General features: G+C 44.1%; 1 protein-coding gene across 2 annotated transcripts in view; it reads left to right on the top strand.

Annotated features, from left to right (window-relative positions):
- The window catches only part of Fank1 (fibronectin type III and ankyrin repeat domains 1), a 102,046-nt gene that overhangs the window by 55,422 nt on the left and 19,352 nt on the right, over positions 1-27,272 (top strand). For both annotated transcript variants that reach the window (XM_059265120.1, XM_059265110.1), the window contains exon 2: positions 17,941-18,118. In XM_059265120.1, the coding sequence (XP_059121103.1) occupies positions 17,941-18,118 (178 nt within the window). The remainder of the gene's footprint in view (positions 1-17,940; positions 18,119-27,272) is intronic.

The following is a 27,272-nucleotide window of genomic DNA, read 5'->3' as shown; positions in this document are numbered from 1 at the left end:
CTGTTTCCTCTCTAGTTGCTTAGGGATCTTATCATTGCCTCTGATGCTCTTCTGGCTCATTTTGACATGTCTGGGCATGTTTTATTTCCTAGGGTTATGTTATTAATATTCTGTGGGGGAGCAGAGGAAGCCCTGAGTGATGTGTGTGGTTGACAGTGGGCATGGCAATGGCCATGGCCAAGTCAAGACCTCATAGTCTAAAACCCATGGGAAAATGGTAAAGCTCACTCCCACCCCAAATCTCAGAGACATGGCAAAACCTTCCCTTCTGGTCTCCATGTGGATGTTGATGGTGTGTGCAGAGCATGTCCACCATAGCTTTCTCTCCTCATATTTGTGACCAGAATCCACTGCTCCCCGAGACATTGTTCCTATTGAGATAGGCCAAGCCTGTCTCCTTGATCCAGCTGTATACCATAACCCTACTCCTTGTTATCTGTATGTAACAAGCCCACCTTTTTGTTCAGCTGTACGCAATAACCCGCCTTCTCTGTTCAACTCTATATAATAAACATGCTGACTTCCAGGATGCTGAGGGTTCTCCATCAGAGAACTCAGTCTAGGTGGGTTTTTCCCCCCTGCTGTGTGTGTGTCTTTTCTTCATTGTCTTGATACCCCCAGTCAGGTCTATCTCTGGAAGCATGCAAGAATAAGACAGTATTTGTATCTTAATTAGTTATGATGCACTTTCCTTTAAAATCTTGTCTGTCTTCCATTCCTATCATCATCTTTTCCTGTCTGGCTCACTCTCCTCATGCTGTTTTCATATTCTATGTTTTATATTTTTAGATGTTATTTTGTATCCTGAGTAAATTCTTCAGATATGTAATTATGTCTCCCTTCCCCCTCTGCCCCCATCGCCACCCCTCTCCTTACCTCTCCCCTTCCCCCCCATATCTAGGCTAGGCTGGTCTCTAGTTCCTTATATAGCAGTAGATGACCTTGAACTCCTGATCCTCCTGTCCCCATTTCCCAAGTGCCAAGATCACAAGTGTGTGTCACTACTGTTTTATGTGGTACCAGGGCTTTGTACATGCAAGGAAAGCATTTCGCCAACCGAACTGCAATCCCAGCCCCACGGTTATCTTTTCACCTGTGCCAATTTCCTGTTTAACCTAACAACATAGTTTCTTGTTCCAACGATTATTATTATATGTACATAATTTCCATTTGCATTTTCCCTCAATTATTTCTGGCAATTCTTACCTTTTTCCTTGAATATTCAATTAGTAGTTAGAATTCCTATTTCTTTAGTACATAGTTCATGGGCCTCTTAAGTCTGTCTGACGGTCTTAATTTCCCCCTTTCTTGGTCTGTATCCTGGCTGCATGGTTGGTTGCCTTATTTGCTGTGTTACTCTTTGCTCATAGTCTATGTGGCTAACACTGTGTCTCCTTCAGTCGGCATGTGGCTCCTCCTCTACGGATAGGAGGACCCATGAACTAGGGCCACTTTACATCTCCCTCCCAGACACTTTTATTGAGGACAAGCTAGTTCTTGGTGCTTGCCAAGCTCGGCATCCTTACAGCATGGTCCCATGTGGAAATGCACCCCATCTTCCTTTTGCACACTGGGTCATCTTTGGGTCTCCATGCTCTATGATTCCAACCTTTACAGTGTTCCTGCGATGGCCTCTGTGTGTGGAGACATCAGTTCCCATGCTTTCTAGTCCCAGGTCTGATCTCTGCTCAAGTTATTTCTTTATATTTGGTGGAGGAGGATGTAAGGAGAAAGGCTGGGCTGTTCCTCAGTGGTTCTTCTACATTTTGTGAGATCAGCAATGTCCAAAGGGAGTGTTCTGCCCCAAGCATGATGCTGTAGCCAGACTGTGCACATGACTTTATCATTCTTTTGAAAGTATTTTTACTCTATTCCTATATTACTTAACAATACTGTACTGATCAGTCAGTTCTTTGTTTTTATTAGTATGTATTAATTATATATAACAGGCTTCAGTGTGATAGTACATACATGTGGATGATATATTTTGATCTTACCTTTCATTATCCTCTCTTGTTCCTCTCATATATTTACTGATCCTCATCTAAACCATACCTCCATTCTATTTCCATGTCTTTATTATTATTATTATTTTTTGTGACCCAATGTTGCTGAAATTTCTTCCCAGGGAAAGATGTGATGTAAGTGGCATCTACCACTTCTAAGGTCCCAACAACCAACAGAGGCACATTTTCTTCAAAGGTCATTCTGGAAGAATGATAAACTTAATTAATCTAATTAATTAAGCTAATTTAATCAAAAATTAACTGGCTAAACTAATCAATAAACAAAAGTTTATTAAGCTTCCTTACAGAACATAGGTGAAGGGTTACTTACAGGGGTGTCGGTGTTCCTCACCCCCAAAAGCCAAACCTGGAAAGCTTTTGCCCAGTGGGGAATGAGGGCTTTCCTGTAGCTGTCTAGATAGACTCCCTCTGAGTCTCTCTCCTCCATCTGTTTGCTCTAGCCCTTCCTCGAGGCCATGTAAAATTAAGGCAGCATTGAATACAGGAGGAGGAGGTAGGGGCAGCTGTATACTCAGGTGAGTGTCTCATGACCCTTTCTGCCCCTCCAGTGTGGGGTGTAAGCACTCAACAAGCCCAGCTATGATCTTTTGGCAAGGGGCACCACCAAATATTCCAAGAGAGTGGTTGCTTGGCTCAGAGGACAGTCACTCACAACACCCAGTGAAGTTCATCAGAGTTGCTTACAGGAGCATGGATGAGTGGTTGTTTTCAGAAGGATGAACACCTTGCCATTGGTTACACCACTGAGAACACATTGGTCATTCTTGGCTACCTGTTCATATGCTCTTATGTGGATACATCACTAGCTCTTGTACCTGGTAGCAGAAGACTAGTACTATACCTATTTGCTTACATACACAGAGATCTTTGCATACAGGTGGCAATATGTACCCAAATGAAAAATCTACACCAAAGCTTAGCTGTGCTTCCAGGTGTTTGCCATAAAATATTCGGCACCATAGTTGTATGGCTATGCAAAGTGAAATGCACAACTTTGGCTGAAGTTTTGTCTATAACAAATTACTGTATGGAGAGTTTATTTTTAAAGATTGAGTTGAAGTCACATAGCCCATTATATAAGGTATACATTTATAGTCCATTAAATTAAAAAGACAAGTTGCAAAGTATTACCTCTTTGTGAAATGTTGTCCATACTAATAACTCTTTGAATGGTTTTTCCCCCAAGTTATTGCTGGTGGTCATCCCTGGGTGGGCATGTGAGCAGGTGTGATCAAATTCTTATTTCTCTTCATAATTTCATGCCTGTAAGCCTAACACTCAGGAGGCAGAGGCAGGAGGATTGCAAGTTCAAGATCAATCTGTGCCACATAGCAAGACCCTGTCTCAAAAACCAAGATGAAACAAACTAAATTGCTTGGTTTTTCTTTTCTTAACAATGAGTAGGGATTGTTTTTATATCAGAAAAAAATGATAAAAGTATTGCCATTTTTTGGGGAAAAGTGCTAAATAAGAAGGAACTATTTTTTAAAGTTTCTAATTCTGAATATTTGTTTTTGTTTTTAAAAGGTAAGACAACAAAGCATGCTTTCTAGAACTCCACTCACTGCCTGGCAGCAGTGACGATCCTAGTTGAGCGAGCTTGCACCTCACTGCCACACATGCCAGCTTACATTCGGAAGATTACTCTGCCATTTGAGCTTTGAGAGGGACGTGCGATTCCATACTGCAGAGAGTGCTGTGTAAACAAAATTCCAAGATCATTCCAAGCGGAAGCGTTCTACGTGTTTTAAGAACATTTGAGATGGAGAGGAGAGGCTGTTAGCTGAGAGAATCAGGAGAAGGGGTTGAGGATGGAGGTTGGAATGGGTGGGAAAGGGAAGCAATACCTGGTGGGAAGATTAAAAAAGATTTATTCATACCCAATCTGAGAGCAAAGCTGTACACTTGTAACCCGTGCAGAGAAGGGAAGTAAATCTGTTTTCCAACGGCTTTATACATAGGCGGGGAGGCTTTCTGGAATGATCTAGTGGCTGCCTTTGAGCTCTGTTTGCAGAGCAGGTTTAGTTACTGCCTGCCACAAAGGGTGTGGACATGAATCTTGGCTGTGGAAGACTTGCCTGGAACCAAGCAGCAGATAAATATAACAACATTGCCCCAGTAGGAGCAAGGGGTTTCTTATACAGGACATTGTTCTGATAGATGCAAAGAACAATGGCCACTGTTGATAATTAATGCCTAATTTATGATCTTGGTTCTTTCTATACTGGCTGTGAAAGGTTGTTTATTTTTCTGCATATACCCCATAACCTGCTTAGAATGAGTGTGCTGGGGGTGGGTGGCGGTCATCATATAGGCATAGAATTTGTTCTTATGTGTAAGTAATGTCACCCAACCCTTCTGTCTGTCCTTTTGTTTTTATTGCAAATGGTTGTAGCAAGCTGTAGGAAGCAGGGGTGGTTAGACTGCCCATTTGGAAGAGGCAGGGAAATGATACAGGTTGACACAAATGCAGTTCTCAATCTATGGGTCTTGACCCCTTTGGGGGTAGCGTATCAGATATTCCACATCAGATATTTACATTGTGATTCACAACAGGAACAAAATTACAGTTATGAAAATAATTGTATGGTTGGGGTCACCACAATGTGAGGAACTGTATTAAAGGATCGAAGCACTAGGAAGGTTGAGAATCACTGTTCTAGAGTTTCTAGTGCCTTTAGAGGTTGATGTTAATCCAGCCTGATGATGATGGTGGTGGTGGTGATGGTGATAATGATGATGGCTGAACCTTTCTCCAGAGAACTTTCTATGGCCAGACCATTCTGTTGCTGGTACAGTGATGGGATTTGCTTTTAGGTTTCATCTTCATTGGATAAGTTTTCAGAGCACATCACTGGCAGCAGAAATGGAAGAATGGTCCTCATTCATGTTAGGTTGTTAGATTGTTCTCTCTTCTTGACAGGTGAACTCACATGTCCACCGACACCCTAGTCTTTCCCTCTCACTTCAGTGATCACAGTGTGATAAACTTTTGACAGGCAGGGGTCTCCTTAAGGTTTGTGTCTCCTGAGGACCACAGACTCCGTGAGTGCTGGAGCTGATTGTAGTCAGCAGAGGCTCACCACACAGTGACACTGAAAAAGAGACTGAGGACCGGAGAAATGGCTCAGCTGACGAAGTGCTTGCCACAGTCTGAGTTCAGTCCTCGGAACCCATGTAAAAAGCCAGAAGCAGTGGTGTGCATCTGTAATCCCAGCATGCCTGTGTCAGGATGGGAGGCCCAGACAGGAGACTTGGCCAGAAGCTCTCAGGGCAGCTACCCTGGACTGAAGTCACAGAAACAAGAGAAAGACTGCTTCAACAAGATGGAAGTCGTTCTGGCCTCTATCCATGTGCTACAGCACACCAATGCTCTCCCCACTAGTTTTGATTTTCAAGATGGGGGTTCCCTGAGTAGCCCTGGCTGTCCTGGAACTCTCTGTAGACCAGGCCAGCCTTGAACTCAGATCTACCTACCTCTGCCTCCCAAGTGCTGGGATGCACCACACTATTGTGTTCCCCAATATATGATGCACCCTAATATACTTATCCGGGGTCAGAGAACAGAACAGCCACTAGATATAGAGGCCAGAAAATGGTGGTACACACACCTTTAATCCTAGCATTCTAAAGGCAGAGATCCATCAGAACTCTCTGAGTTCAAAGCCACACTGGAAACCGCCAGGCATGGTGACACATGCCTTTAATTCCAGGAAGTGATGGCAGGAAGCAGAAAGGTGTATAAGGTGTGAGGATCAGGAACTAGAGTCTGGTTAAGCTTTTAGGCTTTTAGCAGCAATTCAGCTGAGATCCATTTGGATGAGGACTCAGAGGCTTCCAGTCTGAGGAAACAGGATCAGCTGAGGAATTGGCAAGGTGAGGTAGCTGTGGCGTGTTGTGTCTCTTTGATCATTCAGCGTTCACCCCAATACCTGGCTCCCAGGTTTATTATTTTTTTTTTATTAATAAGACCTTCTAACAATTCATGCTACACTACCCAGCTTATTTTTTTTTTTTAAAGAAAGCAAAAGGACAGAGAATTTGGGATGGGGGGCACAGAAGGAAAACGACAGTGAAGGCAATTCCAGACAGTGGCTGCTAATGAAATCACAGTTACTGTACTGCAAAACTGGGCAGTTTGCAAGATTTTTGGGTCAGTATACACTACTCCATTTTATTTGTGTGGATTATAGAGGTTCCCATTGTGTGACTGATTTCTGTTACTCAATAGATTAAGAGTTTGTAACAGGTACCTTTGAAGACACCTGACTAGCCCCAGAGTTAAGGAGACCATTGTCATCTCTTGGGGAATGACTCACATGAACTGCCTGATAGGCTCACTTAACTTTTTGAACTCTCATGATAGAGGAATTGGGAGTGTCTGCATTTAACTATGTCCTGACATTCAGCACATAGTTAAGGCTAGCATCAAACTCAAAGCAATGCTCCTGCCTCCTGAGTGCTGGGATTACGGGCCTGTGCCATCATGCTTGGATCTCTGTGCATATTGGAAGTTAGCTTCTGTGTATTTTTCATAACTACTGATGAATTATAAACACACAGTCTACATGTGATGAGGTCTGACAGCCATAGGATAAAATGTGGTGTTTCTCATTGTATGTTCAAACTCTGCTCATCTGTCATGGTTAGATTAACTGTAAGCACATGTGAAACAGAACCTCCTATCAGATGAGCTGAAATCAGGCATGCACTGAATGATGGGGGGAGTGAAGGATCCTTGTGTACTGTCCTCCAGGGCCTGGCTTCCACCTGGATAGAAGTGTCGCTAAAATACAGGGACACCCAAGACAGGCAGCCCTCCTGGGTTTCTGAGTCTGACCTTGACAAGAACGCTTGAGACTCTGGGAGTCTGGTTTGCTGGTGTACCCATCTAGGGCATGTGCATAAGGCAGAGCGAGGGTATCGACTCCTCAGTGCACCTAGGACCTTGTTTTTCTGTAAGTAAGTCATACCAAGTACATAAAGTGTTCACATGCTGCCACATGAGTGGCATGTAGTTTAAAGAATAGTGTTGCCAATTAAATCACTTTTCCTGTGTTCTATTCTTTTGGTTTCTTTCCCTGACAGAGATTCCATTTTAATTGTTAAAATTACATTTATTTTGTGTGCATGTGCATACCAATTAAATCACTTTTCCTGTGTTATATTCCTTTGGTTTCCTTTCCCTGCTAGAGATTCCATTTTAATTGTTAAAATTACATTTATTTTGTGTGCGTGTGCGTACACACATGCCATGACACATGTGGAGACTTTTAGAAGTCATTCCCTCCCCCAGCACTTGGGTCTTGGGAATCAAACTCCTCATCAGGCTTGGCAGCAAGCACCTTCACCTACTGAGCCATCTCTCCAACCCTTATAGATGTTAAAACCTAACTTTATGTACACTGTATCATTCTGTAAATATTGTTTTATAACTCTTAGCAACTCAACCTCCCAGTTATCTTTAGAATGAATGAATTGTAACTTTATCTTAATGGCTACATAGTATTTGAGTATACAGACCATTCATAACTCATGCTGGCCACTTAGGTAGTTTTCAGTCCCATCCCTCAAAGCTGCTGTGACCCCTTTTGCACATGTTGGGGTTCTCACCGGCAGTGGGATTGTGAGCTTATGAGAACAGGAATCCTGAGCAGCCCTGAGTTGCTTTCCCAAGAGATCTCCCAGTTCACACAGTTGGGCATGGTCTAACCCTGGCCTTCCTCCTCCTTGCTGTTGGGAAGTTCCAGTTTAGCAAGTCCACCCCGTGTGAAACATGCTGTTTGGATTGTACTGTGCCAACTGTGTTGAGTGTCAAGAAGGACAGTTACATTTTACTGTCACCCCTCTTGTGTGGAACTCTTGGCAAGGTCCTTAGTTGCGCCTTCCCTAAGGACATATGCAAACCAGCCTTACGCATTGAGACCTTTTCCTGTTGCTACAAGCAAGACCATTTCTCAGTGTGAGTTAAACTTCAGTGACACTGTGTCAAAGGAATGTATGTGACAATTTGACTCTTCACATCTAATTTCAGAGATGACTTTACCAGAGTCATCCATTGTTCATCTCACAGGAAAGTGGTCAATCTGGGAAGGAACACAGACTTTGGAATTAGGGACCTGGCTTGGAAGCTCCACTCCCTACACATCAGGTGTGCAGCCTTGAATGAGCTGTGTTCCCTCTTTGATCCTGGTACTCCAGCTCAAGGTGAACCAAGATTGCCAGTCCCCAGCAGGTCAGACACTGTGATGGAGTGCCCTGCATGGCTCCATGCTTAGAGTCAGCCTGAGCATCAATAGAGAAAAGAAATGCTTGAAAGCTCAATTTCTGACTTTGCTTATGACCTGTCACTCATATGGAATTCTAAGTAGAGTTTCTGTGTAGCAAAAACATTCGCTAAGTAGCTCTGTGAAACCCTTTGTAAACTTTAGTAACTTTTCAATGTCTGTTGTAGAATATTAAGGTGTGTTACTTTTGTTTATGTTGCATTTGTTTAACTCTTTGAAGCTGTGTTACTTTGCCTGTCTAAAACACCCAATGGTCTAATAAAGAACTGAATGGCCAATAGCAAGGCAGGAGAAAGGATAGGCGGGGCTGGCAGGCAGAGAGACTATATAGAAGGAGAAATCTGGGAGGAGAAAAGAAAGTAGTTAGAGAAGGAGGAGGACTCCAGGGGCCAGCCACCCAGCCAGCCACGGAGTAAGAGTAAGAGAATGGTAAAAGCCTAGAGGCAAAAGGTAGATGGGGATAATTTAATTTAAGAAGATCTGGCAAGAAACAAGCCAAGCTACGGCTGGGCATTTATAATTAAGAATAAGTCTCTGTGTATGATTTATTTGGGAGTTGGGTGGCAGGCCCCCCAAAAGAGCAAAAACAAACAACAAATGTTTTTGTTGTTTAGTTTTTCAATGTAAACTTCAGTAATTTTTCAATATTTTTATTTTATTTTTTCTTTACATGAAGTCTGAGAGGGAGGCTGTGGAATATTGAACGAAAATGTCCCCCCATTGCCTCAGGCATTTGAACACATGGTCTACATTTGGTGGCACTGTTTGGGGAAATGTAGGAGCTCAGCCTTGCTGGAGGAAGTGTGTCTCTGGAAGAAGGCTTTGAGATGAAAGCCTCACACCATTTTGCATTTTCTCTGTCAGCTTCATGCTCGTGGTTGAGGACGTGAGCTCTCTCAGCTTCTTGTTCTGGCTGCCATGCCTGTGGCCTGTTACCACACTTCTCGTCCATGATGGACTCTTATCCCTTTTGCACTGTAAGCTCAAATAAATCAGTCTTTCTATAACCTGGTAATGGTGTTTTATCACAGCAGCAGAAAAGTAAGACAGAGGCAGTATCTTTATTCATGTCCATGTTCCTGGTGAGGAAAACCTGTGCAGGGCCTGCAGAGGAAGCAATGTTTCTCAATGTTAAAAGCCAAGGGCACTGGTGTAGTAGTATACACCTTTAATTCCAGCACTTGGGAGGCAAATGGATCTCTGTGAATTCAAGGCTTGCCTGTATAGTGAGTTCTAGAATTGCTAGGAGTACGTAGAAAGACCTCCCTTTTTTTTTAAGCTAAGAGTGCCTGGAGATGAAAGTAAGTGCAGATTAGACATATTGCAAAGCATCAGGTCCATGGTGTGTGCACTCTGCCTGCAGATCCTCTATACCAGCAGAAACGCTTCTCCACTATCTCCTTGCATATTGTTCCTTTCATGTGTTCAGACCTTACAGAACCCCACTTTATAAAGTCCAGTGGTAGGCTTGGTGAATCAAACTTAATTTAGCTGTCTTATTTTTAATCTTCCCTCAGTGTACTGTCATCCTGATGGACCATCTGCCCCTGGAGGCCCAGTCACAGATGTCCCCTGCTGATGAAACCTGATTCTAGTGTATAGTCAGGTGTGTTTTCTGGAGATGAGTTACGTGATATATCTGCTTTATGGTGTATATATTCATATGACAAATGGACTAACTTGTTTTTCATCTTTATAATCTATTTTTTTGTGGTCCTAATCATAGATACTAATTTCAGAGTTCAAACACCCTAATCTCACTGTAGCTTTGAATTGTGGCCAGCAGATTGTCATAAGAATGCTTTGGGGCCTGGTAGTCACTCATTTATTTATCTTCTCCTCTGAAATTGGCACATTTCTGTTCAGGACACTCTAACAGTCCCTTTAAAACCTCAGGAAGTGAAAGCCTAAAGCTGTAGCACGGTTTGCATGAGCCATCCTTTTCTGTACTGGGGCCTATGGTTTGTAAGTAACGGCTTTTATCACCAGCTTCTCATGGCCTTGGAGTGATGCCTGGTGGGCTTTTCTGAGTGCTCACAGGGACTGAATGGTGACAGTGAATGGAACTGTCACGATTTCATATTCACTATTTATCACTTGGCAAATGGCTCCAGGGGTATAAAATTGTTTTATTTGTCATGTTTTCTGGAGGATTTTATTACAGAAAGCTTTTATGGTGCGTAGCATACATCCGTTACGATTGTCCTTTGGAGGGGCTTGCAGTTGATTTTTTCCATCTTTTCACTTTTTGGAGACTTTTAAGAAAAGTTGGATAATCCTACCAGTTATATAAAGGAATCATGAAGAATTGAGTACGTCTCTTTTTAATCTTTGTCTGAAAACTTTAGAAAAGTTCAACTTTAAGTCTACATTTGTGAGACAACATTTTAGGATCAAGTCTGGTTATCACATGTGAAACAAAGTCACCTTTGCAAAGATCTGGTACTTACACCAAGTTTTCTGTATAAAAATAGAGTATCATGGCCTAAGGATGTAGTTCACTTGGTAAATTACTTCATTATTTATTTTTATGATATTTAATTACGTGTATGTGTGTATCCATGTGAATGTATGGCACTTGTGGGTGGTGCCACAGAAGCTAGATTGCTTATGATAGAGATTATGGTGATATTTTATTTGTATTAAAATGTTATTTGTATGTTAATAAATAAAGTTGCCCAGGGGTCAAAGCTATTAGCAAGCCATAGGAAAGCAGGGCAGTGGTGGCGTACGCTTGTAATCCCAGCACTTGGTAGGCAGAGCTAAGTAAGTCTGTGTGTGTTCAGGGATACAGCCAGTGTTGGATACACATGCCTTTAATCTCAATACCAATCATGGAAAACCTGGAAGTCTATACAGACAGGCCATGACGAGGCAGTCATGTGGTTGGGTTTACAACCAATGAGAAGGCAGAACAGAAATTCTATATAAGGACTTTAACACAGAAAGTAGCTCTGGTTCGGAGAGGTAGGACCAACGCAGGAGGAAGGGTAAGGTTTTAGCTCTTAGCTCTGACCTCTTGGCTTTCTTCTTTGCACTGGTTCTATGTTTCTTCTTTAAAAAGACGATTGGTTACATCTACAAGAGATAATAAAAATCTTTACATCATATAAATAAATTTGGCAAAAGTTAAGTGAATTACAGGCATCAACTGCTTGCAATAGTTCCTGCTGCAAACCATCAAAGAAGCTTGTTGCTGTTGCTGGGCCCATAGCTTACTGTTTCTGTCAGTGCTTACCAAGGCTCTAATCATGGCTCTCTGTCCCAGCGATACTGCATGTAGTGGGTAGCCATTCCAGCTTTGATCTGGAAGTTCCAACCCCCATTGAGACTTCGGCAACTGTCACGCCTACAAGGCGGGGCCAAGGGAGGCGCCTGGAGACCCGAGATCTGGATGGGCCAGCGCTCTCTCTGTTCCGGGACCCTGGACGGTGGAGGTGGGCCAAGCAGAGCTCCAGAGAACACCGCTGGACTGCGATACACCTTCCCCAGACCCCGCGACCTACCTATCCCTTAACTTGTAAGTTACGCCATTAAATAAATCTCCTTTTAACTACGTGGAGTGGCCATAATAATTTCACCAATACTGCACGTTGGCCACTGTAATGTTTTACAGTTCTAATACAAGCACCTAAAATGTGTAAGCGTGTGTGTGTGTGTGTGTGTGTGTGTGTGTGTGAAAGAGAGAGACAGAGAGACAGACAGACAGAGACAGACAGAGACAGAGACAGAGAGAGAGACAGAGAGACAGAGAGACAGAGAGACAGAGAGAGAGAATAAATGTATGTCAGTATATTAGGATGGAAACTCCTGGTTGGTGTGTGTGTATTTTTAATTATGTATATGTACGTGTGTCTGTATGTGGTTTGTGCACCTAAGTGCAGGTGCCATCAGGGGCCAGAAGAGGGTATCAGATCTCCTGGAGCTGCTGTTACAGGTCTTTGTAACACCTGACATGAGTGCTGAGAACAGAGCTGGGCTCCTCTGGAAGAACAGTAAGCACTCTTCACTGAGTCATTTTTCCAGTCCTATTTTTTTCTTCCGTGGTGGTTTGGGGAACAGGTTCTGTACTGTATGTATTCCAGGCTGAGTTGAAACTCATGATCCTCCACTTGAGTGCTGAGGTTACAGGTAATGTGCCACTATGCCTGGCTGACACCACTGTTCTCACCATGGGGAAAGCACACACTGCCTTGGCATAATACTGTGAGGACTAAACAACCTGTCATATTCTTCCAGGTTGTCTGAGAAACAAAGCAAAACAATAGTTTTTTTTTTATCACCTACTGTTTCTCTTGTAGAAACCTTAACCACCACTTCCCCTCACCCAGGACTTCTATTCATGCCAACTACTCAGTTCCTGTCTGGACTTTGTAGTGTCTGTGAAGCACATTTCTCTCTTCTGAGTGGACGCTGCTAACCTTTGCTGGTGGGGTGGGTGGAATTGGCAGTGGTCTTAGGCTCCCTGATTAGACATTGGGGTCATGACAAGGATAGTTGATGGGGCTGTATGGGGTTAACAGCATGAGACTTGGGTCTCTACCTGAAGGGTGAGCTAGAAGTGGGGCACAAAAGGCACAGGACATGTGTTTCTTAGGCTGGTCACAAGGGTGGTACATCTTGCTAAGTTTAGTGTGAAAGCAAAAGACAATGGATAATGCCATTGATGGTTAGGTTAGCTTGACAAGTGGTGGTGTTCTGGGCCATGCATGTACATGTATTTGTCTTACAGAAGCTTCTCAGTTTCAGGAGGTCCCATTTATTAATTGTTGCTCTCAGTGTCTGTGCTACTGGTGTTATATTTAGGAAGTGGTCTCCTGTACCAATGCATTCAAGGCCACTTCCCACTTTCTCTTTTATCAGGTTCAGTGTAACTGGATTTGTATTGAGGTCTTTCCACTTGGACTTGAGTTTTGTGCATGGCGGTAGATATGGATCTATTTGCATTCTTCTGCATGTCAACATTCAGTTATGCCAACACCATTCGTTAAAGATGCTTTCTTTTCTCCATTGTACAATTTTGGCTTCTTTGTCAAAAATCAAGAGTTCAGCCGGGCGGCGGCAGCGCACGCCTTTAATCCCAGCACTCAGGAGGCAGAGGCAGGCAGATTTCTGTGAGTTCGAGGCCAGCCTGGACTACAGAGCGAGTTCCAGGAAAGGCACAAAGCTACACAGAGAAACCCTGTCTTGAAACCCCCCCCCCCCAAAAAAAAAATCAAGAGTTCATAGATGTGTGGATGAATGTCAGGGTCTTCAATTCGATTCCATTGGTCCACATGTCTGTTTTTATGCCAACACCAAGCTGTTTTTATTACTATAGCTCTATAGTATAGCATGAAGTCAGGGATGGTGATGCCTCCAGAGGTTCCTTTATTGTAAAGGATTGTTTTGGCTATTCTGGTTCCCCCCCCCCCCATATGAAGTTGGGTATTGGTCTTTTGAGGTCTGTGAAGAATTGTGATGGGATTTTGATGGGGATTGCATTGAATCTGTAGATTCAATGCAATGGTAAGATTTCCATTTTTACTAACTTGATCCTACCTATCCAAGAGTATGGGAAATCTTTCCATTTTCTAATATCATCTTCGATTTCTTTCTTCAAAGACTTAAAGTTCTTATCATACAGGTCTTTCATTTGTTTGGTTAGAGTTACCCCAAGATATTTTATGTTATTTGTGGCTATTGTAAAGGATGATGTTTCCCTGATTTCTTTCTCAGCCCATTTATCATTTGTATATAGGAGGGCTACTGAATTTTTTGAGTTAATCTTGTATCCCACCACGTTGCTGAAGGTGTTTATCAGTTGTAAGAGTTCCCTGGTAGAATTTTTGGGGTCACTATGTATACTATCATATCATCTGCAGATAGTGAAAGTTTGACTTCTTCCTTACCAATTTGTATCCTCTTGATCTTCATTTGTTGTCTTATCGCTCTAGCCAGAACTTCAAGTACTGTATCGAATAAATATGGGGAGAGTGGACAGCCTTGTCTTGTTCCTGATTTTAGTGGAATTGCTTTGAGTTTCTCTCCATTTAATTTGATGGTGGCTGTTGGCTTGCTGTAAATTGCCTTTATTATGTCTAGGTATGTTCCTTGTATTCCTGATCTCTCTAGGACCTTTATCATGGAGGGGTGTTAGATTTTGTAGAAGGCTTCTTTTTCAGCATCTAATGAGATGATCCTGTGCTTTTTTTCTTTCATTTTGTTCATATGATGGATTACATTGACAGATTTTTGTATGTTAAACTATTCCTGCATCTCTGGGATGAAGCCTACTGATAGTGGTTGATGATTTTCTTTCTTTTTTAATTTTAAATAAATATTTTTATTTTATAATTAATTTAATTTTACATGTCAGCCATGGATTCCCCTTGATGTGTTCTTGGATTTGGTTTGCCAATATTTTATTGAGTATTTTTGTATCAATGTTCATGAGGGAGATTGGTCTGTAATTCTCTTTCTTTGTTGCATCTTTGTGTAGTTTGGGTATCAGGGTGACTTTAGCCTCATAAAAAGAGTTTGGCAATGTTCCTTCTGTTTCTATTGTGTGGAACATTTGTGGAATATTGGTATTAGTTCTTCTTTGAAATTCTGGTAGAATTCTGTGCTAAAACCATCTGGCCCTGGGCTTTTTTTTTTTTTTTTGATTGGGAGACTTTTAATGACTGCTTCCATTTCCTTGGGGGTTATAGGTCTATTTAAGTTGTTTTTTTTGGTCTTGATTTAATTTTGATAAGTGGTACCTATCCAGAGAATTGTCCATTTCTTTTAGATTTTCCAATTTTGTGGAGTACAGGTTTTTGAAGTATGACCTAATGATTCTCTGGATTTCCTCAGTGTCTGTTGTTACATCCTCCTTTTCATTTCTGATTTTGTTAATTTGGATATTCTCTCTTTGCCTTTTGATTAGTTTGAATAAGGGTTTTTCTATCTTATTGATTTTTTTCAAAGAACCAACTCTTTGTTTCATTGATTCTTTGTATTGTTCTCTTTGTTTCTATTTTATTGATTTCAGCTCTCAATTTGATTATTTCCTGGCATCTATTTCTCCTGGGTGAATTTGCTTCTTTTTGTTTTATAGATGTCTATTAAGTCCATTTGAGTCATAACATCTATTAGTTCTCTTATTTCTCTGTTAAGTTCCTGTCTGGCAGACCTGTCCATTGGTGAGAGTGGGGTGTTGAAGTCTCCCACTATTAGTGTGTGGGATTTGATGTGTGATTTAAGCTTAAGTAATATTTCTCTTACAAATGTGGATGCCCTTGTATTTGGGGTATATATGTTCAGAATTGAGACTTCATCTTCATGGATTTTTCCTGTGATGAATATGAAATGTCCTTCTCTATCTCTTTTGATTAATTTTAGTTTGAAGTCTATTTTGTTAGATATTAGGATACCTACACCAGCTTGTTTCTTAGGTCCATTTGATTTGAAAATCTTTTCCTAACCCGTTACTCTGAGGTAATGTCTGTCTTTGAAGTTAAGGTGTGTTTCTTTTATGCAGCAGAAGGATGGATCCTGTTTTTGTACCCATTCCGTTAGCCTTTATCTTTTTATAGGTGAATTGAATCCATTGATGTTAATGGATATTAATGACCAGTGATTGTTAATTCCTGTTATTTTTTGGTTTTGTTGTTGTTGTTGTTAATGTGTGTGTGTGTGTGTGTGTGTGTGTGTGTGTGTGTGTGTGTGTGTGTGTTTCCCTTCTTTGGGATTTGCTGGTGTGAGATTATCTATTGCCTGTGTTTTTGTGTTTGTAGCTAATTTCCTTGGGTTGGAGTTTTCCTTCTAGTCCTTTCTATAGGGCCAGATTTGTGGTTAGGTATTGTTTAAATCTGGTTTTGTCACGCAATATCTTGTTTTCTCCATCGATGGTGATTGAAAGCTTTGCTGGGTAGTCTGGACTTGCATCTGTGGTCTCTTAGTGTCTGCAAAACATCTGTCCAGGACCTTCTGGCTTTTAGAGTCTCCATTGAGAAATCGGATGTAATTCTGATAGGTCTGCCTTTAGATGTTACTTGGCCTTTGTCTTTTGCAGCTCTTATTATTCTTTCTTTACTCTGTATGTTTAGTGTTTTGATTATTATGTGGTGAGGAGACTTTTTGGTCCAGTCTATTTGGTGTTCTATAAGCTTCTTGTACCTTCATAGGCAATGTCCTTCTTAAGATTAGGAAAGTTTTCTTCTATGATTTTGTTGAATATATTTTCTGTGCCTTTGAGCTGGAATTCTCCTTCTACCCCTATTATTCTTAGGTTTGGTCTTTTCATGGTGTCCCAGATTTCCTGGATATTTTGTGTTAAGAATTTGTTGGGTGTGACATTTTCTTTGACTGATGAATCTATTTCCTCTATCCTATCTTCAATGCCTGAGATTCTCTCTTCCATCTTTTGTATTCTGTTGGTTATGCTTGTATCTGTAGTGCCTGTTTGTTTACCCAGATTTTCCATTCTCAGAATTCCTTTGGTTTGTGTTTTCTTTATTGCCTCTATATCAATTTTTAAGTCTTGAACTGTTTCCTTCACCTGTTTGATGGGTTTTTTTTCTTGGCTTTCTTGTTCATTTGTTTGTGGTTTTTTTTGAGGGATTTATTGATTTCTTCCAATTTTTTGTTTGTCTTTTCCTCCATTTCTTTAAGAGTATTTTTCATTTCCTCTTTAAGGACCTCTATCATCTTCATACAGTTATTTTTAAGTTTGTTTACTTCCGCTTCATCTGCATTGGGGTGTTCAGGTCTTGCTGTTGTAGAACCACTAGGTTCTGGTGGTGCTGTATTGCTCTTTATGTTGTTGAATGTATTCTTACACTACTGTCTACCCATCTGAGTTTGGGCTAATTAATAGATTCAGGTGTTGCTTATTCCATGGTGTTCATGGTGCTTTTGCCTCTGGAGTGCTCTTCCTCCAATTGGTGCGGGTGGTATCTATGCATGGTGGGGGGAGTGCTGTTCCTCCAATCAGTGCAGGTAGAGCCTGTGTGTGTGGGGCTCTGATGCTTCTGGGGATGGTGGTACAGCAGCTTGGGGCTGGGATGGGTCAGGGAGGGGCACAGATTGTGCCCTGAGACCTAGGGCCTAGAGAGCTGGGCTGCCCAGCCTGGAGACCAGCCACTCACCTCTTTCTCCAGTCAGTGCAGGTGGAGCCTGTGCCTCGGGGTAGAGGGGTAGGGGGAGGTTCTGATGCCACTCTTCTTCCAATAGGTGCAGGTGGGGGCTGTGCCTGGGGGGGGTGGGCTCTGATGCCTCTGGTGGTGGTGGTGGTGGTGGTGGTGGTGGTGGTGGTGGTGGAGGTGGAGCTGTGGCTTGGCTGCAGGAGACTTGCCTGCTGCCCAGCTGCTGGGGCCACCCTGTTTCATTCATTCTTAAAGAGTCAGCCAATTGCTGTGCCACAGTAACCCACTTTCTGGAAGGGTCACGTGAATTATAGTATCAGTGAACCAGTGCACACCTTCAGGACTGTCGGGGCGCTTGCGTGTCTGCTGAGTTTTGTAGCCCTTTGGCTTCTCAGGTGTCACCTTTATTTGAGTGTTCAAGGTGTGGGAAACTGTTGGGTCACCAGGCAGCTATGACCTACCAACTCTCTTTCCCTTGGGAAATAGGGTCCTGAAATCCCATATTTATCCTTTCAGAAATTGTGCCATCCTCAAAGCCGCATCCTCCTGTCGTGGGCAAAGTGACTCATCACAGCATCGAACTGTACTGGGATCTGGAGAAGAAAGAGAAACGTCATGGACCACAGGAGCAGTGGCTTAGGTTCTCCATTGAAGAGGAAGATCCTAAGATGCACAATTACGGTGTCATTTACACGTAGGTGCAGATACAGCTGCTCACCTTGCACTTGCTCCTCCGAACTTAAAGAATGAGTTCATGAATTTTTGGTAAATGAGCATTAGTGGTTAACTTGGAAACGAACTCTGAGAGCTTCTGTGACTCCTGAAGTATGCTAGTGTATATAACCTATGTCTGGGATGTAGAGGCAGAAAAAAACAAAACAAACCATACTTGATGATGTGAGCCATGGTTCTTGTCAGGCTGCTTTGTTCCTTTTTTTTTTGGAGCTGAAATCGAACCCAGGGCCTTGTGCTTGCTAGGCAAGCGCTCTACCACTGAGCTAAATCCCCAACCCCGTTTTGTTAATGGACACAAGGTGAAGCGAAGCGCAGCACTTTTTGTCCACGCCAGCCAGCCGCTCTACTCTCCTGTGACACTGTTGTCCCCTTTACAACTCCCTCCACCCAAAACGGCCTCCACTTCAGCCTCGGGGAAGCTAGGCTTGTCCCTACATCAGGGCCTTGCTCTTTATAGTTTCTCTAGCATTATCTTATTTGGCCAGATCCTTCCCAGAATATGAATCCTAGATGAAGCTCCGTCCTCCATACTCCCTCCTCTATATAAAGGCCGCAGACCTTGCCAGCCTACCTGCCCCACCAGCAACCTTACCTCAAAGCCTCATTCAGACACCTCGCAATCCAGCACTGCACTGGGGATTTCCCACTGGTGGCTTACTCTTTTCTGTCTCACCCCCCCACCCCACCCCCATGCACATGCATGTACACACACACACACACACACACACACACACACACACACGCACTGTTTGGGGGTAATGGGAGATGGGTAAGATTTTTGCCTCATGCAGCACTCTGTCCCAGCTCCTAGATAGACCACTGCTGTCTGGCCACAGGCCCTTGCAGAGCTGTGGCTTTCACGAGAATAAGTGCCGCGGGGAGTGGGTCCTGGAGTTGGCTTTCCTTGTCTTCCTGTGTGTCACCTTTGCCTTGACTCCCCTTGGCCACTTAGCCCATTGCCAAATAAAGTCACTTCTTTCTGTGACTTAGGAATACCAGAGAGAGATGCAAGTGCGAGTCTTGCTTAGCCTTTACCGTGGGTGTGGGGTTTAACCCAGAAGAGCCCGGGGACCTCCTCCCGCCTTTCTCTGGCGCCCTGGGACATAGAACTGCAGAAACTGACAGGCAGCAGTCTGGCAGCGATGCAGTCGGGATCCAGAATGTTCAGTCAGCCACTCGTCTGCCCTTTCCTCCAGGGCAGTGTGCTGATGTGGGGAGATGGGAGCAGCCTGGATGGTGATGGTGCCCTTGGTAACTTTTCTGATCTCATGTCACACCGCTGCCCCCTTCTCTCCTCTTCTAGTGCCGTGCTCCCTCTACTCCACTCTTGAGTTATTACCTAAGTGGTACAATCCTGATATTTGAGAAGCATTTCTCTGTGTCCAAACAAAAGATAGCATTACCAGAGATAGAGTTGCCATATGAAAATCATTTTGGAGCCTGAATCTCTGCTTCAGTTAGGTTTGTACTGTAACAAACACTGTGACCAGAAGCAACTTGGCGAGGGAAGGGTTGATTTCAGCTTACAGTTCCACATCTCACTACATCACTGAAGGAACCTGGAGGCAGGAGCTGATGCAGAGGTCGTGGAGGAGTGCTGCTTACTGGCTTGCTCCCCCATGGTTTGCTTAGCTTGCTTTCTTACATTCCCAGGACCACCTTCCCAGGGCTGGTACCTGCGCTCTCCCATAGCAATTATTAGTCAAGAAAATGCCTCATAGTCTTGCCCACAGGCCAAGCTGGTGGGGGCATTTCCTCAGCCTAGATACCTTCTTCCCAAATGACTTTAGCTTATGTCAAATTGACAAAGAAATTAGCTATCACAGTTCCTAAGACGTTCTGTAATCATGTCACACATTCTACTATTAAAGTGATTTCCTTCTAAATGCATACATATGTAATATAAAATGCACTGTGTGTGTGTGTGTGTGTGTGTGTGTGTGTATGTTCACATGTGAGTGTGTGTGGTGGATGCATGTATGTGCAGATATATATACCCATGGAGGCCAGAAGAGTATGTTGCATGTTCTGCTCTTTCGTCCTCTGCCCCTATTCCACTGAGACAAGTTCTTTCACTGGGCCTAGCTTGCCCTCTGTCTATGGCTGCCTGCTAGGCTGGCTCACCAGCAAGCCCCAATGATCCTCCTGTCTCTCCCCACCTCGGTGCTGGGTTTACAGGCCAGCTTTTTTTAATGTAGTCCTGGGGATCTGAACTCAGGTCTGATGCTTTTATGGCAAATGCTTTCTTACCTATTGAGCCGTCCTCCTCACCTTAAATTGTATTTTAGGTATTTTTATGGAGGAAGAGAAAAATAGAACCCTCTACTTGTTTGGCTTGTGCTTGGCCAGAGCTGTCCTGGCTATGTTCCTCTGCTACTTCTTGGCCTCCTTCCTTCCTTCCTTCCTTCCTTCCTTCCTTCCTTCCTTCCTTCCCCTCTTTCTTCCTTTCTTTATCTCTTTCTTTCCTTTCCTTCTTTCCTTCCTCTCCCTTCTCCCCTTCCCTCCATCCTTTCCTTCCCTTCCCTTCCCCTTTCCCCTCCCTCTCCCCTCCCCCTTCCCCTTCCCTTTTCCTTTCCTTTCCTTTTTCCTTCCTTTCCTTTTTCCTTTCATTTCTTTTTTTTCCTTTCCCTTTCCCTTTCCCTTTCCCTTTCCCTTTCTTTTCTTTCCTTTTGCCAAGTGCCCGGGCTTCATTTAGAGACAGCAGCCGTATACACCAGCCTCCAGCCCGATGTAATGCCTGCACAATTCACCTTGGCCTTGGAAATATGGCTGCTATCAGGGCCAGAGAACAGTCTTGGATGATGGCCTGCCATCCTGAGCTGGTGGCATCTCCTGCAGACCCTGGTTCCAAAAGGGCCTTGGTAAAGTTTTAGCCCTTGGAAAAGTCGTGCACATTGCCTGAACGCTAGGTGGCAAGCTTGGACTGCAGTAATCCCAACCTCATTTGCCAACTCAAGCTTCTGCCTCCAGTTAACAGGAAGACTAGCAAATGCCTTCCTTACTAGAATGGTTATCTACTGCGCACTGGGCTGGTAGACTTGGCCACGTTCTCTTGCTTTGGCAGTTTGGCTCTGGTCCATCACCAGGTGGTCTTCTTCACACTGGAGTAGGTTTTGGCTTGGGCTTTCCCTATAGTTCTTGGAAGTACAGTTACTGAGTTTTGTGGGTTCTTTCTCGGCTGCCCTTCTCGGGGCCAGGGTATTCTGCTCCATTTTCTGTCTGGTTTGCAGACATGCCCCAGGCCCTGCACTGCCCAGACATTTTCCAGTGGGAAGAGTCCGCTTGCTGTCTGTCTCCCCTTTCTGCCCTGAAGGTTGGCTTTCTTGTTACTCTCTCATTTGCCACACAAGCAGGTCTTCTTTGTGTGGAGGACCAAGGTCGTCCTGATCCTTGGAGTCTACTCCCCGAGTGTTATTTAATCATGGCACATGGTCCTCTGTGAAGGTAGTTTCCTTTTGAAACCGCGTGTGTGTGCGTGTGTGTGTGTGTGTGTGTGTGTGTGTGTGTGTGTTGCAGTTTACCCACATCTGCCTTATTAGCTCTCATTTCTGAGCATAAACTTTCTCTGGTGTAGGGAGTTCCTGTCTTCTGACTACACCTTGGCTTTCTCTGTGTGTTTCTTGTCCTTCCTGTGGACGAGTATCGTCAACACTCTCTTCCCCCATCCTGCCGGTGTGACATTGTAAATCAACTGAAAAGCTCCCTTGCTTTTTCTTACTGTTGCTCCCCCTTACTGTGATATTTGGTACCCTATCATGGTTTTTATCCATTCCATCGTCATATATTAATGAATTCCATGACACACTGAACACTGTTCTAAATGCCAGAGGTGTGGCTCTGGGGTCAGATAGAAATTTTCGATGTAAAAAAAAAAATAGATAAATGAAGCATGTAAGTAAAAAGCACAGTCAGTTCTAAGGAGGAAAAACCTAAGATAAGCTGGGGTTCTGGGACAGGAGTAAGGAGCCTTCACTGAGGAGAGAGCTTATGGGAGACCTGAAGCAAGTGTGGGATACTGAAGGCGACTTTCCGGGCCAGCGCAGTGTCAGATGGGAAAGCACCTGGAGGAACTCGGAGGAGAGGAGTGGACAGTGGAGAGTATTGGTGAGGCTGACAAGGCAGTAAGAGGTGACGGTGTGGCTGTGGCTTATCCAGACAACACCAGCTTTTACTGGAAAGCTGTCGGGGGAAGGAAAGGAGGTTGTTAAGCCGGGACAGGCAGGATCTGTATGGTTTGTGAGGGCTGCTGTGGCTGCCTGAGATGAGGCTGTGGGAAGGCGAGGCTGTAGGCAACAGACAGAGCTAATTAGGAAGCTCATGCAATAATTGAGGTGGGAGATAGCAGAACAGTATGTGGACTAGTTCAACATAAGACGCTTTTAATGGTAGATTTAAACCATTTGCTAGTAGAGCCGGGCACATGCCTGTGGTCCTAGTGGCTTCAGATGCTGAGACATAAGGATCTCTTGAGTCCAGGAGCCTGGGATCTGCCACAAGAGAACTGCAAGGCTTCATCTCAAAAAAACAAAACAGAATACCTTAAAAATTGTCAGGGGCTGGGTGGTGGTGGCACACACTTTTTTTTTTTTTGGTTTTTCGAGACAAGGTTTCTCTGTGTAGCTTTGCACCTTTCCTGGAACTTACTCTGTAGCCCAGGCTGGCCTTGAACTCACAGAGATCTGCCTGCCTCTGCCTCCTGAGTGCTGGGATTAAAGGCGTGCGCCACTACTGCCCGGTGGCACACACTTTTAATCCAGCACTCAGGGAAGTAGAGGCAGGTGGATCTCTGTGAGTTCAAGGCCAGTCTGATCTACAAAGTGAGTTCCAGGACAGCCACAGCTACCCAGAGAAACCCTGTCACAAAAAAGAAAACAAAAACAGAATTGTCAGGACCCTAGACCTACCACCTGTGAGGTGTGAGTGTAGGTGGATAAGCAGGGAGATTGTATGTGTGTAGCCGTGCATGTGTGTATGTCTCTCTCTCTCTCCCACACGCCCACCCCTGTACTTTAGAGAATCAACCCTACCCAAACTGTAGTGAGGATGTTCACTTAGCAATGTAGTCTACCTACTCCTAAGAATAGTCTGTCCCAGTCTGATATGTTTTTATTTTCTAAATTATAATTTTCAGCCCATGTATTATTTCAGGGCATTTATTGGTTCAGAGAGTTCACATTGTGATAAGTATGTTTATATTTCTCACATGTGTCTGCTTTCTTATTCAAACGTTTTTCATAATGCCACCAGAACCATTTATTATCTTACATTGCTGTATAACCAACCGTGGGTCGGTTGGTCTGTCTGTCTGTCTGCCTGCCTGCCTGCCTGCCGGCCTGTGATGGCACTGGCTTCTACTCCATGTACTTTGGCAGGCACAGCTGCAGTGCTTCTGCTGGCCGGAGGCCGACATACAAGATGCTGCCGAGACATTTTTCTCTCTGTCACTGCCTACCACCCTCCAGGGGCTCCACCTTACCATGTGGTCCCTCTACAGCAGGGAATTAGAACCTTTCATGCGGCCAGCTCCCAGTGGCACCAGCGCAGAAGCTACAGGCTTCTCATCACCCCACCCCAGCACTACCCAGCTCCCCTCCCGCCACCTTCCCTCCCATTCCAGGCCGCAGGATTAGACCTTTGCCTGTATTTCTGCTTTGCCTTCCTGATCATGCATCCTCTTTTGAGTGAAGAGAGATGGCTTCACAAATAAAAGACACCAGAATGGGGCTGATTTGCCAGCAAAGATCAGGGAATAGGGCCTGATGTCAGATAGATGTAATGCACAGATTATTTTCTTGCCTTTGTTGGATTTTGTCACCTGAAGTAACTTTGTGGTGCAAGTTACTGACTTCTCCTGGAATCTAAATTTTGGATGAAAACCAAGGGGAAAGAGTCTTGGTAAACTTGGAGTTGGGTGATGTTGCTAGATCTCGCTGAGACATCTTTCCTCACATGCCTTCAATATGACACATCCTAGGCTCACTCTGCTCCAGGCATGCAAGCCCTTCATCCTGGGGCTGGTGTCCTTTGGACCCTACATTTCATTCTGACACATCTTGTCTGTTGTGGAACTCAGAGAGACCTTTCTTGCAGGACACCATGCAACTTCTCTCTTCTTCCAGCCATCATTCCTCATGCACGGGAATGAGTTTAGGAGGAAACCAGAAGGCTTCAGGCTCTGGGTGGAGAGGGGATAGAAGAGTGGAGGTTACTGCTCCATCCAGGGCAGGAGTTGGCTCTATTTTGTAGCTACCCCTTTCATACCACACCTTGGTGAAGAGACTGATTTTCCAGTGGGCTCTGGGGATGAACAAATGAGACCTTGTGAGTGACAGGTATGTCCTGTCATGTTACCACCTCTTCTCTGAAGCCATGTTTTCAGGTGAGCTTCTGTCAGCCATAATGCTGACTCTAGGAGATAGGGTCTGCAGAGGATGCTGGCTGATTCATCTCAGTCTTGAGATCATCCAGGGCTGCCTGACCCAACACCTCACAAGAAATGGGCATGGGATAAGTTTGAGTTGTATGGAACAGAACTTGTATGTAAATATTTAGGTTGAACATAAACTTCCTTGAACAGTTTGTGACTAGTAATGTATGGCTTTGGCTTCTGTGGAAGCTCTGCTGTGGATGAGAGAGAAATGAGAGGAAATAATGGTGAGCATGGAGCTCTGGGGAAGTATATTGAACGAAAGATGACAAGAGCAGAGTGAAGTGGAGAAAAGCCTTGGAGATAGTACATGCCTACCAAAGGTCAAGCTTTTGAACTACAAGGGAAGAAAAACTGAGATACAGAATTGAAAGAGGCATACTTGGGATCTACTCAAAACCCAATAAAGATTCTGGTAGTAGAAAGAAACTGAGGATTGAGCCAGATCAGGAACTACATGTAATCCTGCCCCTTTTGAAGGGTTGATTGTCTTGGAATCTGCACTGAGGTGGGGTCATCCCTTCAGCCTGCCTCTCAGCAGAGAGCAGGGACCTACTGGTCCTAGTGTCCTCTGAGAGGACAGGCCTGCTGGCTAGCCACTGCACTCTGTTTCCTAAGCTCCAGATTACTGAACTCTGGAGCCATGGGATCTTCACTGCAAGCCTCTAGTCCGATGTCTACTGTAGAAACCTTTACCTCCTGCTGCCCACCAGCATTCCTAGGTGAACTTACCCACGATGCAAGATATCGCAGTTGGTTAGTACTATGTCACCTGACTTCCTTGCTAGAGTGTGACTTTGTTTCTGAGCAGCAAGCCATCATTGACTTGACATCTTTAGACCGGTTCCCTGCAGTATTTTGCTTGCAGTAGATGTAGTAGCTATCAATTCTTTAGCCCCAGCTACCTGTTGGAAGACTCTACATGAATGCAGTCATCTTTCAAATGTGAAACTTTGTCATCTGAATATGAATTTTATGGGCTAGTATGATTCTTTCTTTATTGAGAAAATTTTTTAATTCATTTTACACACCAAAGATCCCCTCCTTCCCTCCTCCCACCCCCAAGCCTCCCCCTCCCAACCCACCCACCACTCCCCCCAAAAAGAAGGCAAGGCCTCCCATGGGGAGGCACATCCAGTAGAGGCAAGCCCAAGTCCTTTCCCCAGCCTCAAGGCTGCACAAAGTGTCCCATCATAGGTAGTGGGCTCCAAAAAGCCAGCTCATGCACCAGGGATGGATCCTGATCCTACCGCCAGGGGTCCTCCAAGCAGATCAAGCTACACAATTGTCTTGCCATGCAGAGGGCCTAGTCCAGTCCCATGCAGGCTCCACAGCCATTGATCCAACTTTCATGAGTTCCCACTAGTTTGGTTTGGTCGTCTCTGCAGGTTTCCCCATTATGATCCTGATGCACTTGCTCATAGAATCCCTCTTCTCTCTCTTTGACTGGACTCCTGGAGCTCTGCCTGGTGTTTGGCTGTGGATCTCTGCATCTGTTTCCATCAGTCATTGGAGAAAGGCTCTGTGATGACAGTTAGGGTATTCACTAATTTGATCCCTGGGGTAAGCCAGTACAGTTCAGGCACTCTCTCCACTATTTCTAGTAGTCTAAGCTGGGATCATCCTTGGGGATTCCTGGCAACTTCCCTATTACTGGGTTTCTCTCTACACCCTGATATCTCCCTCTATCATGGTATCTCTTTCATTGCTTTCCCACTCCATTCCTGTTCCAGCTCGACCATCCCATTCCCTTGTGTTCTCATCCCCTACCCCCTACCCTCCATTGCCCACCCCTCATCCCCAGTTTACTCATGGAGATCTCATCTATTTTCCCTTCCCAGGGTGATCCATAGCATGATTATTTCTATGAGGAACACATGTGCATGCCAGCCGTGCCCCAAGCACTGTTATATGAAGCATTTTTTGTAGGGGCGGGGAGGAATATAAACAAATGTTTATTTACTATAGATAGCAAATCATTGACACAGTAAGGGAACAATTTTATCAGAGTTCAACTTGGTGAACCAAGGGGATTTTTTTTTTCTGGGAGGATGAGTGAGGGGTTAGTTACAGGAGCACAGAGGACTCAAAGACAGCTGTGTCAAAGGTGCTGATTGACAAAAGCTGCAATCCTGAAGCTCTGAAAAACTTTCAGGCAGATCTACAGATCAGAGAGTCTCCACTCAGGCAGCTCAGGTGGTGGGAGAGTTCCTTCTCTCTTATATCCAGGCTGATGGGAGAAATCCCTCCCCTGGCCTTCTGAATCTTACTAGTTTCAGGAACTTGCTACAACTTGTGAGTTGTTTGTTTCCAGTCTCATGAGCTTTCCCCATCCCTTTCTGGATGGAATGTTTCAATTGGGAGAGAAATTGCTACGCAACACCTGGCTAGGCCCTGTGGGACTAAGAGGGTACATGCCACAAAGGTACAGAGGGCACCACATGTGACATGTCCACTTTTCTCAAGGAATTCAGTAAAGTAGGATCAGATCTATACTAGAAATCGACAGTACTCAAAAGTTGCTTCTACCTGTTGTTACCTGCTGTTGGAAAATGCTGTTTAGGTGACCTAGTATATGGGCAAGGCAAAAGCTACTCTATATACAACTGAAAACTAACTTTACATGTGAAGAAGTTTTCTTTGTGCAACCCTCTCCCCAGACAAAATCTATTCTGCATTATCAGTG

The sequence above is a fragment of the Peromyscus eremicus genome, chromosome 1 (assembly GCF_949786415.1).
Source record: "Peromyscus eremicus chromosome 1, PerEre_H2_v1, whole genome shotgun sequence".
NCBI lineage: Eukaryota > Metazoa > Chordata > Mammalia > Rodentia > Cricetidae > Peromyscus > Peromyscus eremicus.
This window is presented reverse-complemented; position numbering and strand designations above follow the sequence as displayed.